The sequence below is a fragment of the Alnus glutinosa genome, chromosome 3, assembly GCF_958979055.1.
Source record: "Alnus glutinosa chromosome 3, dhAlnGlut1.1, whole genome shotgun sequence".
NCBI lineage: Eukaryota > Viridiplantae > Streptophyta > Magnoliopsida > Fagales > Betulaceae > Alnus > Alnus glutinosa.
The window spans coordinates 21290571-21309916 of record NC_084888.1 but is presented as its reverse complement, the minus strand read 5'-3'; the positions used below and the strand labels follow the sequence as shown (position 1 = coordinate 21309916).

At 39.8% G+C, this 19346-nt stretch overlaps 1 protein-coding gene across 4 annotated transcripts; it reads left to right on the top strand.

Moving 5' to 3' along the window:
* Nucleotides 1–1838: 1838 nt before the first annotated feature.
* Nucleotides 1839–14609, top strand: LOC133863715 (uncharacterized membrane protein At1g16860-like). 4 transcript variants are annotated; one of them, XM_062299772.1, is made up of 7 exons: nucleotides 1839–2013; nucleotides 2134–2339; nucleotides 3300–3721; nucleotides 10740–11716; nucleotides 12553–12708; nucleotides 13173–13384; nucleotides 14028–14609. In XM_062299772.1, exons 4-7 carry the CDS (start codon nucleotides 10820–10822, stop codon nucleotides 14218–14220), a joined length of 1458 nt encoding a protein of 485 aa, XP_062155756.1. In that variant the 5' UTR covers nucleotides 1839–2013; nucleotides 2134–2339; nucleotides 3300–3721; nucleotides 10740–10819; the 3' UTR covers nucleotides 14221–14609. The 4 variants fall into 4 exon arrangements, with proteins under 4 accessions (XP_062155756.1, XP_062155755.1, XP_062155757.1 ...); XM_062299771.1 differs by lacking the exon at nucleotides 3300–3721 and adding an exon at nucleotides 2795–2887; XM_062299773.1 differs by lacking the exon at nucleotides 3300–3721 and having other exon boundaries at nucleotides 13209–13384.
* The last annotated feature ends 4737 nt before the right edge of the window (nucleotides 14610–19346 follow it).

The window sequence follows — 19346 nt, the reverse complement described above, 5'->3', positions numbered from 1 at the left end:
TCAATGAGAGAAATAAGAGTTTAATTCCCTCTTATTTAATGGATTATTTTACATGAATGAGATTCTCATTCTGGAACAAAGGTTTTACTCATTTTGTTCATAGGAGAAATAAGTGTTTTACTCATTCTTATTTAACGGAGTGTCTTTGTTGCTATTAGACATATTCATATATTCTTTTATATTATTATTAGATTTTAAATTCCTATTTTAAGACGTTATATTTTATGTCTTAAAATCTTGGGGCGTTATAGCTAGGGTTTTCCAAGCCCTAGCCGTCCACCCCTAGTGAAGTTCTAGTTCTACTACAACTTCCACTGCTACTTGTCCCACATTGCTTATATCTCCAACTCTCCTAGTATTCTAAGCCTATAAATCGATATGCCTAAAGCTCTAGAAAAGAAAGAATTGTATTTGATCTACATAATTTCTTAAGTTGTTAAGAACTAATATTTTTGAGTTAATTTTCGAAGAATAAGTTTAAATTTGAAGATCAAGTTGAGAGCTCACACTCTTGGCTATTATTAGTCATTTGTGAGAAGATCTGAAAGTCTGATTATCCCTGAGACTGCACATTTTTCTTGAGGAATAAGAAGAAAAGTTTTTGCCCCAAAAGCCAAGCAGTGGCCATGATATTCAAGAACTTCGGATTAATATTGATGAACATGGAGTATGTTGTTATGATTTGGTGGGTGTGGATTCCAAAATCTTAGTACATTTTATTTTATTTTATTTATATATTTTTTTTATTCACCAAAATCAAACCCTTTTTTGGAACTAGGTTTAGATTTGATTAATTTAGTTATAAATTTTATTTTCAAAAGCACAATTCCTTCTGGGATCGACATTGCACTTGAAATTTATTAACTGCAAACGACTCATGCGCTTGCGAGTAATTAAAATTAACGGTTATTATGTTTATAACCAGTGGTTTGAAAACTGCTTTTTAATTTGGGCTTTGGGCCTGTTTTTGGGCAGATTTTAATTTTAATTTGTTTATATTTGGTTATTTGGACCTTTTGATACAAAATCAACAAATCTAATTTATCTAAATACCAATCCAAAATATCTATTAAAAAAAAATACAAATCCAAGTAACCAAATAAAAACAAATCTAAAACCAAAACATTAGAAATCTAAATAACCAAATATAAACAAATCCAAAACCAAAACATTACAAATCCAAATAACTAAATGCAAATCCAAAACATTACAAATCTAAATAACTAAATACAAACAAATTTTATATATATATATATATATATATATTTTTTTTTTTTTCAATATATAAATATTATAAGGGTAGGCGGTTAGCGGTTACTAACCGCCTCCGCCTAGATTGTTCGCAGTTAGCGATTGCGGAGCGGTTATAATCACCTCGTTTGTAGAGGCCTGCTGATAGCCCTATTTGTGAAATGTTATAGTTCAAAAAATATATATAACAATTTTTGTTGCAAATTTATGATTAAAAAATCACAATAATTAATTATTACATCAAAATTAATTTAATAAAAGTAAAGAGAGGAGTCGAAGTTTTGCATATACACAGATATCAAAAGATAATACCATTTTTTTTTTTTTTTTTTTAGAAAAAAAAAAATTGTCTAAACCTGCAGGCAAAAACCGGAAAGTCGTACCCCTGGTCCCCAGGACACCAGCCGCACGAAAGAAATGTGAAAAGGTAAGGGGTCGAATCGGAAATCAGAACAAATAGTAGGAGCATTACTGCCGGACTAATATTATTAATCCTTTTTTTTTTTAATAGACTAATATTATTAATCTGGACAATATAATGAATATATTATCTACGACTTGAATAAATTTTTCTTCCGGACGAGACAAATAAACCTGTTATTGTGGCTCCAGACACAGACACACACACACACACAGAGAGAGAGAGAGAGAGAGAGAGAGATTTGGGGGATTATGGTTTGGTCCCTAGTGACTTTGATCGACCCATGATGTCTCCTAATCTCCAAATTTCAGCTCACATTGCTTCTTCTGCTTCTCCTTCAGGTTTGTGCCTTTGTGCTATCGTTTCATTTTTCCCATTTTGCCCCTTCTCATATGGGTCTCGGTTGCTTCACTTTTTGCTTGTTTGTTTTCACACATCTTCTCCATTTTTTTTTGGTACAGAAAGGTGATCTGGGTATGTCTTATTTTCTCGATTTGTGCCGTGGGAATTGGGTTTTTTGATGGTTTGGGTTTCTATAAATGGTGCGTTTTGTCTGGAATCTTTCTAAATGTGGAAAATTCTGGTGCTCCCATTTTCCTTGGAATCTGGGTTTTGTTTACTTGTTCGGAAAATGTGGGTAAAGAGAAGGAAATTGAAGTTTTAAAAGGTTGGATTTCTCCCTCTCTCTCTCTCTCTCTCTCTCTCTCACTTTTTTACATTATCTGGCACTCCACTTGGTAAAAGCCTTCACTCCACTGAGCTCTCAAGACTTGAAATCTGTGCTTGTTTCTATAGATCTTCTTCGTTTGTAGTTTGTTTCCTGGATTTTGGGCTATAGAATCTAATTATTTGGGGTTTTGGTGAATTGAAACGGTGACGTTTGTGTGAATCTTTATAAAGATGGAAGATTTGATACTTCGATACTTATTGGAGTTTTAATTGGTATTTTGCTTTTTTGTTTGTTTGGTTGAGAACATAGAGGAACAGAAACTAAGAATTTTGAATACTGGATTTAAGATTTTACTCCCAATGCCTAAATTTTTTGGTCATTGCCTAGGCTTCCTTTTGTTATTCCAGTTTTCATTCAAAGTTGTGATTTGGGTATGCTTTTTGTTTCTTTAGGGATGTGCATTCTAGTTCTTTGAATTGTAGATGCCAGCAAATGGTATGGTGGTCTTCTTTGTGAATGGATGACACTCATTTGCCTAGTTGCTGGTATGATTTAACTTAGTTTTTCTTTGTTGGTTTGGGTACTGGGAAAATAAAAGAAAAGAGAAGGAAAAACTATTGGAACTGATAGTCATCTGATTATTGCTCCAGACCTTTCATTGTCATCATCATTATCATTATCATGATCATCATAATCTTTATATTATTATTATATTATTTTCCTAGTTCTTGAAAGTTTTCAAATGGTGGTCCTTGTGTGCTCTGTTTATCTCATTTGGTCGAATAAAATGGTTATTGAGATGGTTTCTTGATTTGATTTATTTTGTTAGACCTTTCTACTAGTGGAAAACTCTGATGCTTTCATTTTTTCTATTTAAAACTGCATATTTTCTTTTGCAATTCCTAAATTGGGTAAGGATACTTTTTTTGATAAGTTAGATTTCATTAAAAAGTGCAGAGGGGCGCAACCCTAGTACACAGGAAATATACAAAAGAAGCCGCTATACAGAGGAAATAAAAGAACAAGAAAGTAAAAAGTCAGCGAACAACATACTACTCGGGCTATGCGCCGACACCCCAAGGTATAACATATTAAGCACATTTCTACAAAGAGCTCCAACCGAAACCTCCACATCCTCAAAAAGCCTAGAATTTCTCTCATGCCACAAGTCCCACAAAACACATAAAGGAACCTGCTTCCAAATACGGAAACCAGGACCACGACCCAGCACAGTGCCCCAACCAGTCAATAAATCCAACACACTACTAGGCATAATCCACTCCACCCCAAACAAGCTATAAAAAAAACTCCAAACAACCCGTGCCACATCACAATGAAGAAGGAGGTGATCAACGGACTCCCCATGCTTCCTAAATTGGGTAAGGATACTTTTGGGGAAAGAAAAGAATGTATATGAATTTTGAGCATGTAGATTCTCATTGGGTCCAAAACTCAAATGTATACTGAAACATTCTTCTCCACTGAACTCTTAATCCGTGAGAAATTTTGTTACTGCCTTTTCTCTTTTTGGTTTCTTATTTTTGTTGGAAAAGGTTAGATATGCTTTATCCATCTTTACTTGAATGATGGAAATAGTTCTTTGTGTGGTTGATGTGAGACTGAGTAGTGTGGAACCTTACACATGGGAGCCATCTATTAAAATCCTACCAGATAATTATATTGTCAGGTGCTCCTATATTATATATATCTTTTTTTTTTTTTTAAGTAATTGAAATATCATTAAAAAGCGCAAAAGTCACACTCATGTAAAAATGAAGAAGTATACAAGAGGAACACCAAACTAGAAAGAAAAAGAATGAAAAAAAATATGAAACGAAAGCACATAAGGAAAGTCTGAAACACCTGCCTAATGGAAAAGTATATTGAGAAAGGAATTTAATCCACCACCGTCCTCTCATGACCTTCAAAAATCCTATCATTCTTTCCCTCCAAATACACCACAAAAGATAGAATGGAATCATCTTTCACACTGTTGCACTATGGGGATTGCCACTCAACCTTCTCCAACAAGCGAAAAGGTCAACCACTCTTCTAGGCATTACCCAAGTAAAACCAGCACTATGAAATATAGCACTCCATAAGGCACTAGCAATCTCACAGTGTGTAAAAAGATGATCCACAAACTCCCCACATCTCTTACATAAAATTCTAGTCCACCACACTGACATGCCACTTCCTTTGGTTATAACCAAAACCCTGTTGAGCCCACAACAACCACCCATAGCGTACTTCACCACCTCCAGGAACCAGACGCTATGTTTGAGCCTTTTTGGGCAATGAAAGCCTTGTTTGCCTCCCTAGAAGACTCGATGAAGGCAAAGTCCTCTGCCAGACGGGGCTAGATTACGCGAGAATTGCAGAGGAAAGTTGAGGTCTATTCTGCTGGATAGAGACGAGATTGCGTGGTTGGTTCGCATCTTTGAGGTACTGGTGGAGGTGGAAGACTCTCGGGTCTTCTGGGATCAAGGTCGCCCTGGTTTTCCACGGGTCATTGCTCAACGATGCTTCAATCGACACGGAAGTTTCCTGTTGGTTGAGGAATACGATGGTTGAAGGAAAAGCGGGGTGGTTCTAGTTCCAGAAGGAAGACGAGGTGAAGGATGGGATCTTTTTGGCGCGGCCCTTCGTTGGGTGAACGAGTTTTTCAGAAAAGGAGCTACTATGGGGAAGGCACGACCTGTGGTTCAGGCGGTGAGGGGAAGGAGGACCTTTGCCGAGGTCTTGAAGAGGAACTCAGTATCAGTTCATACGCTAGCTCCAGCTCCAGTTCCGGCGGTCAGAAGGGAGAAGAGGATGAAGAATTCCTACCCTACGGTGAAGAGTTCTACAGCCAGGCATGGACCAACAGTCTTTGCACAGGAAGGGTGTCCAATGGGAGGAAGGGTGTCCAACGGCAAAGATGCACACTGGCACAAGTAAACTGTCAAGGGTAGGGTGGATACTACCACTCTCCCACATTTCGGTGAAAGTATCGTGATTTCAAACCTGAAAGAGACGTTGTTGAAGCTCAAAGAGGATGTGGACCAGTGCTTGAAGAGGCCGGGCTCAGCTGAAATTGGGCTTATGGGATGGGATCAGGCTTAAGCCTCACAAGCCCATTACTGGAGGAAAATTACAAGCCGGTCAAGACGTCTCCAAGCCCAAGCCCAAGTGGATGAAGAAGGCTGATACCAAAGGGGAGGCCGTTGTTACGGAGAACCCAGTCGATGGTGGGTCGGCCCTTTGGTTGGATGGTTCGGAAACAGGCAAGACGGATGACCTAGGAGCGTCGACGTCACTCCGGCCGTTAGTGAGCTCTTTCTCGGCGAGCGGGCCTGAGGGTAACCGCTCTGCAGCTTTTCTCCTTTTCGGTGGTCAAAAGCAATCGACACTGGTTTGTGCTAAGCGGTTCCAAACAATGGTCGAGGCGGAGGACGTCGCAGCTCAGACCGACTTCGGGGCTGAGAGGAGTCAGAGGGTGACGGGGATGCATTTTCCGGTGGTCACTTTGACTGATTTCGGGGCTGAGAGGATTCAGAGGGCGCCGGTGATGCGTTTTTCGGCGATAGGAGTGAAAATTTCGGGGCCATGGTCGTTGGGTTTGGACGTTGCGGCTGCTGGAGTTGGTTCTTCAGTGTCTTGGCAGCACAGGTTGAAGAGGCTGCTGATTTCTCCTCAGGTGAACCGGCCAAGGCAACATGCAGTCTCTAGTACCGGATGCTCTGAATTGGCTAAGGTTCAGGAGGATACTTGGGGTCTTGAAGGAGCTAGAAGTAGGAAGGAATTGAGTATTGCTGAAGAGGGGGCAGGAGCGTTGACTGTAGCGGAGTAGGTGGGAGGAGCTGCTGATTTGGGTACACTGCCCTTTATTCATATTCTCCAACATCAGGGGGTTTTTCGGGGTATTCTGACTGGGTCATTTAGTGTGCAAATGAAATTTATCCCATTGTGGGAATTTCATTTGAAGGTCATAAGCTACAATTGTTGGCACTCTTTAACATTTCTTGAGGGGGAACGACGTTTAGAAGCGCTGGGTGAGCGTTCTAGTATTGCGGAGAAAGGCAGGAGGGAGGTCAAGAATCTGAAGAGTGCAGTCAATTACGATGCTAGAGGCACTTCTTCCAGCCGCAGGAATAGGAAGGCATGGGGGGACCCAGTTGTGTTATGAAGCCAAGAATCCTTTCTTGGAATGTGAGGGGGTTGAACAAGAGGAGAAAACGACTTAGGATTAGTAACTTGCTCAGAGATTGGAAGGCGGATGTTATCTGTTTTCAAGAAAAATCTCTCTCGTAGTGTTTTGCGCAGCTTATGGAGATGCAACAATTTTGACTGGTGTTCTTTAGACTCCAGTGGGGCCTCTGGGGGCATTCTCATTATGTGGGACACAAGGGTGGTGGAGATGGTTGAGAAGTGTGTGGGGGAATTCACTCTCGTAGTCTCCTTCAAGAATGTTGCGGATAATTTTGTTTGGGCCTTTGCAGGGGTTTATGGCCCGAATTCTGGGTTCGATCGAAGACGTCTTTGGGATGAGTTGGCTGGTTTGTGTAGTTGGTGGAGTCTGCCGTGGTGTATAGGGGGAGACTTCAATGTTACACGCTTTTCGAGTAAAAGATCTGGTGACGTTTGTCTTTACTCGGCTATGATTGAGTTTTCGAATTTTATTGCAGACCAAAGCCTCTTAGATTTCCCCCTAGCTGGAGGCTCCTCTACTTGGTCGATTGCTCAAGATCCTCCCATGTGGTCAAGGATTGACCGCTTTCTAGTGTCACATGATTGGGAAGCCCGGTTTCCTTTGGTTTCGCAAAAGAGGCTTTCTCGCCATATTTCGGACCATTTTCCGATACTCCTGGATTGCGGCGATGTTTCTAGAGGGAGAAGGCCTTTTAAGTTTGAAAACATGTGGCTCAAGGAAGAAGCGTTCGTGGGTTTGGTAAAACAGTGGTGGGATTCTTACTCATTCCAAGGTTCTTCTAGCTTTGTTCTAGCGTGTAAGCTGAAGGCTTTGAAGCAGGATTTGAAGAAATGGAACGATGAGGTGTTTGGCAACATAGAGCAAAACAAAGAGGAAGCTGGCCGAAGGTATTCAGGCTTTCGATGTTATTGAAGAAAGAAGGGCATTAGGGGAAGAGGAGATCTTGAGAAAGGCTGAGACTGTCAGAGAGTTAGAGAAGTGTTCTCTTTTGGAGGAGGTGAGTTGGAGGCAGAAATCTAGGATGCTGTGGTTAAAGGAAAGGGATAAGTGCACTAAATTCTTCCATTCTATAGCCAATTCCAATAGAAGGTACAATTCTTTGAACTCCTTAGTGATAGGGGACTCTCTATCCTCTGAACAGTCAGAAATCGGTGTGCACATCATCAAGTCTACAAGAAACTGTTTACGAAGCAGTGCAGGTGGAGGCCTTCAGTTGAGGGTATCTCCTTTGATTCTATTCTAGAGTCTGAGGCCAGTTGGATGGAGAGAGCTTTTGAGGAGGAGGTCAGGAATGTAGTTTCAGCAATGGATGGAGATAAGGCGCCAGGTCCTGATGGCTTTTCTATGGCCTTCTTCAAAGAGTGTTGGGATGTTTTGAGGGGGGACATTATGGAGGTGTTTCGGGAGTTTTTTATCGGGGGTTCTTTCGAAAAGAGTCTCGATGCTTCGTTCATTTCTCTTATCCCGAAGATTCCAGGTGCTAACGATTTAAAAGACTTTCGGCCTATTAGTCTTGTGGGTGGAGTTTACAAAATCATTGCCATAGTTCTAGCAAATAGACTTAAGACGGTTTTGGAAAAGGTTATTTCTAGATCTCAAAGCGCCTTTGTCAAGGGGAGACAAATTTTGGACCCAATATTTATTGCTAATGAATGTCTGGATAGTAGATTAAGATCTGGGGAGCCTGGAGTCATGTGCAAAATGGATCTGGAAAAAGCTTATGATCATGTTAATTGGGATTTTCTCTTGTTTGTATTGAGGAGATGTGGATTTGGGGAAAAATGGTCCTCTTGGATAAAACATTGTATATCCTCTGTGAGATTCTCAGTGATGGTTAATGGCTCTCCTAATGGATTCTTCAGCAGTTCTCGTGGGTTGAGACAAGGGGATCCTCTCTCACCCTTGTTGTTTGTTTTTGTGATGGAGGCATTGAGCCGAATGATTTCAGCTGCGGTAGGAGGGGGCTTACTCGAAGGGTTTAGTGTTGGTAATGTTTCCTTCTCACACTTGTTATTTGCAGATGATACTTTGATTTTCTGCAATGCTTAGTTGCGTTATCTTAGAAGCCTCTTTCTTCTGTTTGAAGCTGCTTCGGGCTTGAAGGTTAATTTGGCCAAGCCAGCTTTAATTCCTGTGGGAGACGTAGTTCAAGCGGAAGGTCTTGTCGATATTTTAGGGTGTGGGGTTGCCAATCTACCGGTGAAGTATCTAGGCCATCCGTTGGGGGCTTCCTACAAATCTATTCATATCTGGGATGGTGTTATTGAGAAGGTTGAATGTTGGTTGGCCAGCTGGAAAAGGTTATACCTTTCCAAGGGAGGTAGAGTTACCCTCATCAAGAGTACTCTTGTCAACTTGCCCACGTATTTTTTGTCTCTTTTTCCTATCACGGCAAGTGTAGGTGCTCGAATTGAGAAGCTACAACGAGATTTCCTTTGGGGAGGAATTGGTGATGAGTTCAAGTATCATTTGGTGAAATGGTCTAAAGTGTGCACTCCAGTTTCAGAAGGCGGGTTGGGTATTAGAAATCTGGTGGTGTTTAACAAGGCTTTATTAGGCAAATGGCTGTGGCGTTATGGAATTGAGAGGGAAGCTTGGTGGAGAATAGCGGTGGATTCCAAGTTTGGAAGTTTATGGGGAGGTTGGTGCTCCCTAGAGCCTTTAGGTACTTTTGGGGTGGGGTTGTGGAAGAACATCAGGAAAGGGTGGAAGAAATTTGTAGGATTCTCTAGATTTGAGGTGGGAGGTGGGGCTAGATCAAAATTTTGGCATGATTTGTGGTGTGGGAACTCAACTCTTAAGGAAGCTTTTCCTGTTTTATTTGGAATTGCTCGTGCAAAGGATGCTTCAGTTGCGGATAATGTGGAGCTTCTGGGTGGTTTCAATCAGTGGAGCGTGTGCTTTTTTAGAGAAGCGCATGATTGGGAAGTGGATACCTTTGCTGCTTTTTTCCAGGTATTGCACTCGGTCAGTTTTAATAGAGGTAGTGAAGACAAATTGTGGTGGATCCCCTCCAAAAAAGGTTTGTTCAAGGTTGGGTCTTTCTTTAGCTCTCTGGCTTGCGATGTGAGAAGTCACTTTCCTTGGAAGAGTGTATGGCGGACTCGGGCTCCTCAGCGGGCGGCTTTTTTCTCGTGGTCTGTTGCTCTAGGCAAGATCCTAACGGTGGATAACCTCAGGAAAAGGCATGTCATTGTGGTGGATAGATGTTGCATGTGCAAGAGAAGCGGGGAATCAGTGGATCATCTTCTCCTTCACTGCGATGTTGCATACGCTATGTGGAGTGCTATTTTTTCTCGTTTTGGTCTGTCTTGGGTTATGCCTCTGAGAGTCCTTGACTTGTTTGCGTGTTGGTGGACAGCTGGTAGGCCGAGGAGTGCTGTTATTTGGAAGATGGTGCCGACATGCATTCTTTGGTGTGTTTGGAAGGAAAGAAATGATAGGTGTTTTGAGAATTTGGAGAGGTCCTCGGAGGATATTTTAGCTTCTTTTTTTCATACGTTGTATCTTTGGACGGTGGCTTTTGTGTCACCGTTGTCGTTTATCTTTGATGAATTTCTTGTTCGTTTTTCACTTTCTAGCTAGGTGCGTTCTCTTGTATATTGCCGGTGTATTTAGGGGCACCTTACGCTTTTAATAAGACCAACTTATTACTTATAAAAAAAAAAGATGCACCAATTTCTCTACCACTTTCTTTAGCCAAGCAACACTATATTTCCCCACTAGCATAACACGAGAAAGCCCATGCCTTCTCTCAACCAACCGCAAAACTGATCCCCCTGCAGGTACCAAGAGCTCAAAGACTTTGGACTCAACGAAAAACCAACTTAAAAAGTCCATCTACCAGTAACACCAACACAACGAACAGACACAGAGCAACATACCAAAGAAGGGTGTCGACACGTGCCTACACGCGCCAGCAATGGGAGAAAAGAACAAGACCATAAAATGTGAGAGCCTTGGATACAAATTTATGAAGCCAAAATGAGAGTGCAGGATTGGTCTTTTTGGTGTGTGATATTCTTTGTTCTTCCTTTGTATAATGTATTTTTTGGGTTACCAACGGGAAAGTTCTTTGAGTTTTTAATTGTTCACTTTCATTCTTACTGTACATCATCAACATTGTTTTTATATTTTTATAGTGTATTGCTTCAAGAAAACCGTTTCTACATTGATTAAAATTGCTTCAATGTATTTGTCCTCAGGATGGCTATGAGTATCACGTCAGCATACTTCCATTAGCATTTGTGGTATAATTTCTTCTGGGGTTTCTTACAGAACCTAGATGGGTTCCAGATTCCCATCTCATCAGCTAAGAAATGGCCTTTATGTATCAGGGCGGCCAGAGCAGCCAAAGGAAAAAACTCCAACCATGAGCTCTGCCGCCATGCCTTATACTGGTGGAGATATCAAGAAGTCGGGGGAACTTGGAAAAATGTTTGATATCCCTGTCGATGGCTCTAAATCTAGGAAATCTGGACCTATGAGTGGTGCTCCTTCAAGGACTGGATCTCTTGGAGGCTCTGCTACACATTCAGGACCAATGGCTAATGCTGCAGCACGGGCTGGGTATACCACTTCAGGTCCTGTATCTTCCGGAGGCATGTCTGGTTCGGCTTCATTAAAGAAATCGAATTCTGGACCACTAAATAAGCATGGTGAGCCTTTGAAGAAGTCATCTGGTCCTCAATCTGGCGGAGTAACACCAACAGGCCGCCAAAACTCTGGGCCTCTTCCTCCTGTGCTCCCTACAACAGGTCTCATTACATCTGGGCCCATTTCTTCAGGCCCTCTAAATTCTTCTGGGGCCCCTAGGAAGGTATCTGGTCCTTTAGAATTTATGGGATCGATGAAATTACAAGGTTCCGCTGTTGTTCACAATCAGGCTGTGACTATTCTTACCCAAGATGATGACTTTTCCTTCAAGAAGAACTTTCCTAAGTTAGTGTTGTGGTCACTAATTCTACTTTTTGTGATGGGGTTCATTGCTGGTGGTTTTATTCTTGGAGCAGTCCACAATTCCATTCTCCTCATTGTGGTTGTGGTTCTTTTCGGTGCAGTTGCTGCATTATTCATCTGGAATACTTTTTGGGTGAGAAGAGCTATTATTGATTATGTTTCTCGTTATCCTGATTCAGAGCTTAGAACTGCAAAGAATGGGCAATATGTGAAGGTCTCTGGGGTATGTAGTTTCCCTTGATGATTTTGTAGTTTATATTTCTAATCTTGATGGTGCAGGGGTAATTGATATATATAAAATTTTAAATTCTAACTTTGTCTCTTCTTTTCTCCAAGTCCCTTTTTCCTTTCTTAAATTTTATGCCCCCCACTCCCCAAGTTTCCTGTCTTGCATTAATATGTTTTCTGTTAGACTGAACTTCATCTGTGTGATGATGATGTATTTTGGGCTTGCATAACTGAATTTTGTGACTTAATATAGGTAATAATTCTGGATTTGAGATATAATGGAGTAAGATAAACCCATGAGATTTGAAATGCAGAAATGAGATATATAAACTAAAACCTTAGAATCCTTATGTTTTGTGATTTTTCCCCAAGTTGTGTGGACAAGAGACGGAAGAGACAGGAGTATTACTGGTGAGAACATTATAACTAGATATACTTCTGCGGTGATGTATTTTGAATAGATATTATAGCAAATATAAATCTAGAATTAATGGATGTATTTATTGACAGATAATGCTTGGTAAAGGTAAGCTATTTATATATGGCATACATATCTCATTTGTGTGGGAAGAAAGCAAAAAGGGGAGCTTACAGGATAAAGGATTATTTTGTTTCTGATAGTCATTTATTTTCATGGGTGAATAGGAGTATACTCTGCATCGGACAGAATGTGTTTAAAGAATATTGTCTTGTCTCAAGTTCTTGTTTTTCTTTTTTCTTTTTTCTCATAAAAAATGGATTGAAGGCTTGGCGGGTTTTACTTGTGTTTTTGTTTTTTTCCCTCATATGCTCAAATGACATTTATCACATGTTTGTTTGTTCTTTTTGAAGGTGGTCACCTGTGGTAACGTGCCCCTTGAGTCATCTTTCCAAAATATTCCTAGATGTGTATATACGTCTACAAGTTTATTTGAGTATCGAGGATGGGATTCAAAAGCTGCCAACCCTTCACACCGTCATTTTACTTGGGGTCTCAGATCATTGGAAGTGAGTAACTGAAATATTGGCATGATAGTTTTTTTGTGAATATTTGAAGTTTTATTTTCTGCTGCTTCCTGAGATTGGTGTAAAGCTTTTCCTTCTTTCTGGGGTGGGACCCCGAAGGGTGTGGGGTTGGGTTGGAGGTTATAAGAAATGAAAAAGTTTTATCTCTCATTTTAAATTTTCGAAGGTTTAAGGACTTTTGTAGGCATAATCGTTCCTCATGTACTTGGTGAGTTGTAAACATATATGGGTGGCTTCCTTTTTTATTTGGTAGATGTACTGGAGAACCTCTACCATGGCATATCCTAGATAACCAATTCACTCTTTGTTGCTATCCAATGTTTGTTAATGCAATATTTTTGGGCTGCTTCCTTGCTTGCTTTACATATCCAGTTGTTCCGAGGGGCCCTATGGTGAAATATTCTTGGCCTTTAGATTTCACGATGACCATTGTCTTAATCTGACAGAGGCGCGTGGCTGACTTCTACATCTCCGATTTCCAGTCTGGGTTAAGAGCGTTGGTAAAGACTGGCTATGGAGCAAGGGTGACTCCTTATGTTGACGACTCAATTGTCATTGATGTTAATCCAGAGAATGAAGAATTGTCCCAAGAGTTCATCAGGTGGCTGGGGGAGAGGAACCTCTCAACAGACGATCGCCTAATGCGGTTGAAAGAAGGGTATAAGCTCTCTTTTATTGAAAGAGTTGGGTTCACCCTAATTATATGTTTGCTCAAATGATTACTGCTAATGTAATGTTTTCTGGGTTGGGAAGCTGTTTACATTAAGTTTCCATTTTGTGATATTCTCCTGTATTTTTATAATGAGTCATCAATATTCTGCATCTGGGTCGGGGTACCATTTCTTTTCTCTGTCCCACTATACAGGGCTTAATGTATAGTTTCCTCTTTTTCTTGCATGAGGACCAAAGGCTACCAGTGGGTGGATTTCGTTAGTTATATCTGTATTGGGTTTAAGAGTGCCTCAGCTGGTGTAGAATTGGTCTGTATTATGCAGCCTAAACCTTGCATGTTTATCTTGGAGTCGGTTCATGAGCCTGTTAAAAAAATTAATACAGGATTTAATTATCTAGAAAATAAACAATATTAAGCAAAACAAATATATTTAACTAATATTGAAGCTTTGAAGTTGTCAATTCATGATTTATTAACTATAATTGGGATATACTTATGTTCTCTATTTGATGGTCACATGAGTTCAAATGCAAAGTTCTATGCAGTTTTTTGTTATGAAAGTTAAGCTTTTACATAGTAATAGCCATCGTAGAGTCTGTACATCTAATTTGCATTGCTGTATATGTAGGTATATCAAAGAAGGAAGCACAGTTAGCGTAATGGGAGTTGTTCAGAGAAATGACAATGTGCTTATGATTGTCCCTCCGCCGGAGCCATTCACAACGGGATGCCAATGGGCAAAATGTATTTTCCCTGCTAGCCTCGAGGGTGTTGTTTTAAGGTGCGAAGACACTACGAAGAATGATGTCATACCAGTTTAGCAGTATGTGAGCTGTAAATTTCTTCTGCTATTGTCTTTCTGGGGAAGTATTCTTTTTTTTTTTTTTTTTTTTATTCCTCTATTAATATTGATGGTGCTGGTGGTGGGAGAAACAAGTGATGGAGATTCTGATGGTTTAATGGGCGTGGTGTCTTGGTGTATAAATTTCCAGTGAATTTTTTTTTTTTTTTTTCTAGGGTTGAGATGTTTTTTAATGGGGATGGTCAGTGGGGGGGGGGGGGGATTAGATTGAGGTTATGTTAAATAGAAGGGAAATATTATTTGTGATTGAGCATGTTGTCTATATACAGAACTGACATTGTTTTATCTGCATATCCATGTGCTGAAATTACCTCAATTTTATTTATCCATTATTTCTTGGGAAATTTAGTTAAAACTCCTTTGGGTTTTTGTGTGATTTTATTTTAGAGAAAAATACAAAATTATTAGTCCTTGTGATTACGTCGATTAAAAATGTTTTGAAAGCTTGGTGTGGTATGCAAAAATAACAATGTTCGGATAGTGTTGGTGTCACTTTATTAGCTTCAAGACTTGCAGCAAATGCTTTTCGTGGTGTACATCGAAATCGGATTGGATTGCGAAGACTAATTAAACTACCAAAAGGCCTTCGGAGCATGATTTTGTTGTTGATGATGCAGATTGACTATTTGACTTGAAAGGCACGGAGAAGAGACTTGCGATGTAAAATAACTCGTTTGATACGCTCATGACTCAGTTTTTTTTTTTTTTTTTTTTTTTTTTAGCTCTTTATATATTTATAATTTATAATTTTATATATATTTTTACTATGAGTGACGTGTCGTTACATATTGGATCTAAAGTTTCACACTAAACGAAATTCGTTAAGATTTTGAACTGAAGTTGTTATTTTAGCATGTTACTAGGAGCTCTTATAATACATGAAGCTTATTGTAAATGAATAATGATTCAATGCCACCAAAATATACAACTTTTTATCACCTTGCCTATGTGGCAAGGTGGTCTCTCACTACTTTTTGAGTTTTTTTACTTTTTAAAAATAAATTAAGGTGAGAGACCACTTTGGCACATAGACAAGGTGGTGAAAAGTTGTATATTTAGGTGGTAGTGAATTATTACTCATTGCAAATAAGTGTGATCGCATTGACAAATTTTGCATTCTTTTTTCCTTTTATTTTATTCCTTTCGTTATTAAATTTGAATTTCAACTTCCTAGGATTTCGGCAATTTTTTTTTTTTTTAAAAGATACTTGAAAAAGAAATTACATTTACTAGGGCCGGGCAACCCAAAAATAAATATTAAGAGCATTTTTAGTAGCTTCATCAAAATAGCTATTTTGATCAGCCAATTTGATGAAAACACTAAAAAACCACTCCCAGCAGCCTTACCACTTTAACCAAAAAGTTTTGGTGAGTGTAAATATTCACAAATTTTGATGAATAATATTCACTTACCAACTTTCTCACTAATTTTGTTTCTCCTTTCTCTCTCACATGATTAGCACACTTTTTTCATTTTTTTTCTCCAATTATCTTCTCCTATCTCTCACACACGATGATGCCCTTATCTTATGGACATGAAGGTTTCTTTGTCCCCGACATTAACTCTATGGTTCTTTCATTTATCTTTTATTTCTTTCTTTTTTGAATTTGGTTGAGAAGCAATTAAATGAAAACTTCTGTAAATTTCTTAGTAATGATCAAATCTCAAGATGAAGAAGGTGTATGGTAGTTTGTTGTATAAAAAGATTAAATAGAAAAAGAATAAAGAAATCTGAAAAAATATTATTTAAATGGAATAGTGATAGTGAATAGTTAAAATGGTGAGGCTGCTGGAAGAATTTAAAAAAAATGGATTTTAGCTATTTAGATGAGTAAAATTTGATGAGACTACTAGAAATGCTCTAAGAATGCAAGTTCGCGGAGGCAATGCATCAAATTAAAACGCTGGCCTATTGATTCTTGGCACCGGTGCCAAGAACCCAAGCCACTAGTTAAGGTGGTTAAATGTGTGTATATAGAATCCAAAGGACTCAAACACTGGTTATGTAACAATTGCAGGGGAAATACAGAAAACAAAACGCCCATAAATACAAAAGTGGGAAAATAAAAACTACACAGCATCTGTAGGAAGTTGCTGGTGCTAGCGCGTGTAGACTACGCACCAGCATTGAAAGACCTCTCCCTAGCCGTGAACGCCGTAGACGACCATAAACCACTAACAGTAGGGGTGAAGGAAGGCGAGGAGGAGAATCGTGGCCTTCACGCGCCGGCGGGCGAGAATCACAAGCTGGCGTTCTCACCCACCGGCGCGTGCAAGCCACATTCTGGTGCGTGGGTGGCTAGAGGAGACGTGGCTGGTGGTCGGTGGAGGCAAAAGACGACGGCAGTCATGATGGAGAGGAGTGTATAGTACTGAATCTGGAGGATGAGCGTAGATTTAGGTTTGAAAACTTCGACCTTAGATCCGAACCAAACTCGACGGAAAAGACGGTGGAGAACATTGTGGAGGAGGGAGGAGACCCAAGAGAGCTGCGTTGACAGGTAGAAAAACAGATAAAATGCCTCCAAATGAGACACGGATAGGGTTAGAATAAATTCTAGCAAGATAGGAACTTTATGAGAGGTTTTTGGAGCCTCCAAGGAGGCGAGAAAGGGAGGGGGAAGGAGGAGGAGGGGAGTAAAGGAGAAGGGGAAGGAGGAGGTAGTGGATTGGTAGCCATGGTTTGCAGAGAAGGTTTCTTTAGAGGAGAGAGAACGGAGAGAATATTAGAAAATAGGAAGAGTCGTGAAGCTTTCTCCTAGGACAGGATTTCGGCATTTTTTACTTCTTTCCTTCCGTTAAAACTTGATTTCATGGCATTGAGCAGTTTGCCTTGTCACGTGTCATACATGTGCCATGTATAAAAAGAATTTTAAATTATATACTTATAAAAAAAAAAAATTATATTCAAACAAAAATTATAAATATTTAGAAATTAAAAAACAAAGAAAGGTTAGTTCGAAATTTTCATGGCTGGTCGGACCACCCTCTTAAAGGGTTGCTCAGCCACCCCAAGAGTCCCTTTAACAGAGTCCCTCCAAGGGTGCTTAGAGCCACACCTCAGACCCTTTAGTTACCCCCAAAGTTCCTCTAGAGTAGCTCGGATCAACCCCTTAATCCCCCCCCCCCCCCAAAGTCTCTTTAGCAGTGGTTGAGCTACTTTCCCAGGAAACTTTGAGATTGATTAGCCAACACCAGCTGACGGGTGGCTCAGACCAACCCCTTAGCCACCCTTAAAGTCCCACTGAAAGTGATTGAGCCACTCTCCCAAGGTACTTTGGGGTTGATTAGCCATCCCCAGGTGAGGAGGTCCCCTCCTCAACTTAAATGCTGAGTTCACTTACCATTTTCAGCTTTTTGCCTCTAATGCCCTAGACATTACCGCACATTATGAATACGGTTGTTCATGAAAGCACCCATCCAAATGTGCTTTAAATAGCCCATAAGGTTAAAAGCATTAGTAGTGAGCATCTCAAGGCATTGAATTCCACACTACACCTTCCCACCCTTCCTTGGTCTCCTCCTCCTTTTGGACAAACTAAGCTTAATTTTGACGTTGTTGTCACAGATCACGTCTCTATGGTGCGGCAGTAGATTCAAACTTTGAGGGATCCATCATTTTTTCTAGCACTATGGTCTACCCTCTTATGACCCAACATTGGGAGAAGCTTCAACAGTTTTACAGGACGTCACCTCAAAATGTGATCTCCAGATCGATACTATTATATTGAAAGGAGACTCTTTACTAGTGATCCTAGACATTCAATGTAGTGCCTTGACTACAAATTGGAAAATTACTTTGCAAATTTCAGACATCCTTGGAGTACTTATCTCCCCCCTTGTTAGTCTCCAAGGTTCATAGGAAAAGCGAACATCCGCGCTCACGATTTAGCACAAAGGGCCCTTCAACCAATAACGCCCCAGTAAAATTAATTAACTGGTAATTAACTTCATGGTTCGCCTCCCAATCATATCCGGCAAGGAATAATACTCAGGGATCTCATACTCTCCAAATAGAGCCTACAACGGAAGACTTTTCACTTTCATACAGAGATAGCTACTAATTAAACGCACAATTTCATAAACAACCAAAACAAATCTAAAGCATCATTACGTAAATAACTTCTCCAAACGTTATAATCAAAGACTAGTAGTCATCAACATAATGTAAATATTAGACAACCACATCTAAGAGTCATGAAGATAAAAAAATCTAAAAGTCTAGACTTAAGAGGAAAACTAAGTAAATGATATCAATCATCTCATTGCAAGTATATCCATCCTCGTCCCACACATCCTTCAGCCAAATAAAATCTAGCTCCTTAAAAATGATCCTGACTATGTCCTTCAAAAGAACTTGGTGCCTCTCGAGATGCATCTTCAATTAAATTATCTATAAAAAAAAAACACATGTTTCATAGGTGAAAAGGATAATAGGGCAAGTTCACGATTTAGTGAGTATAAATACCCAAGATGTACATGTTATCATATAGTGAACTCAGATGTTTAAGGTATAAATCACATACAACAATGTAAAGTTATAGTTTCTCATTTGACAAGATTGTCATGAATGCAATATAAATGTAGTATATGTTGTAATAAGATAATCATACTTCAACTCTATATGGTCTATCCAAGCCCTTAACCCCTTCTTGATAGGGTTGGTGCTATCCCGAGAAACTCGTAGTACAACACCGATGCCCTGAATATTGCCACATACCATATACTACCAGCCCGACCGAATTCGACCTCAGGTGGCCCATGCTACTAGCAAAGCCATCCTGGTAACCATCAATCAAACATGTATGTGCCGGTCACAAACTACCATTGAATCAAAGGCAAAACATAAAAGTAAATCTCTTTGACTATAGGGCTAACCCGTATAATAGTAAGCCCATTGTTATTATCCCGCATGTACTAGTGTACCACGTCATACGATGCAATTTAACATCCACCGTCTTTTACATGTTTGCATTTACAAACTCATCATTTTCATTATCTTGTGATTCTTCAATCATTTACACAAAGTAGAGTTCACATTAATCTAAAATGCATTTCATGTGAGTTGTAAACATGTAGGTTTG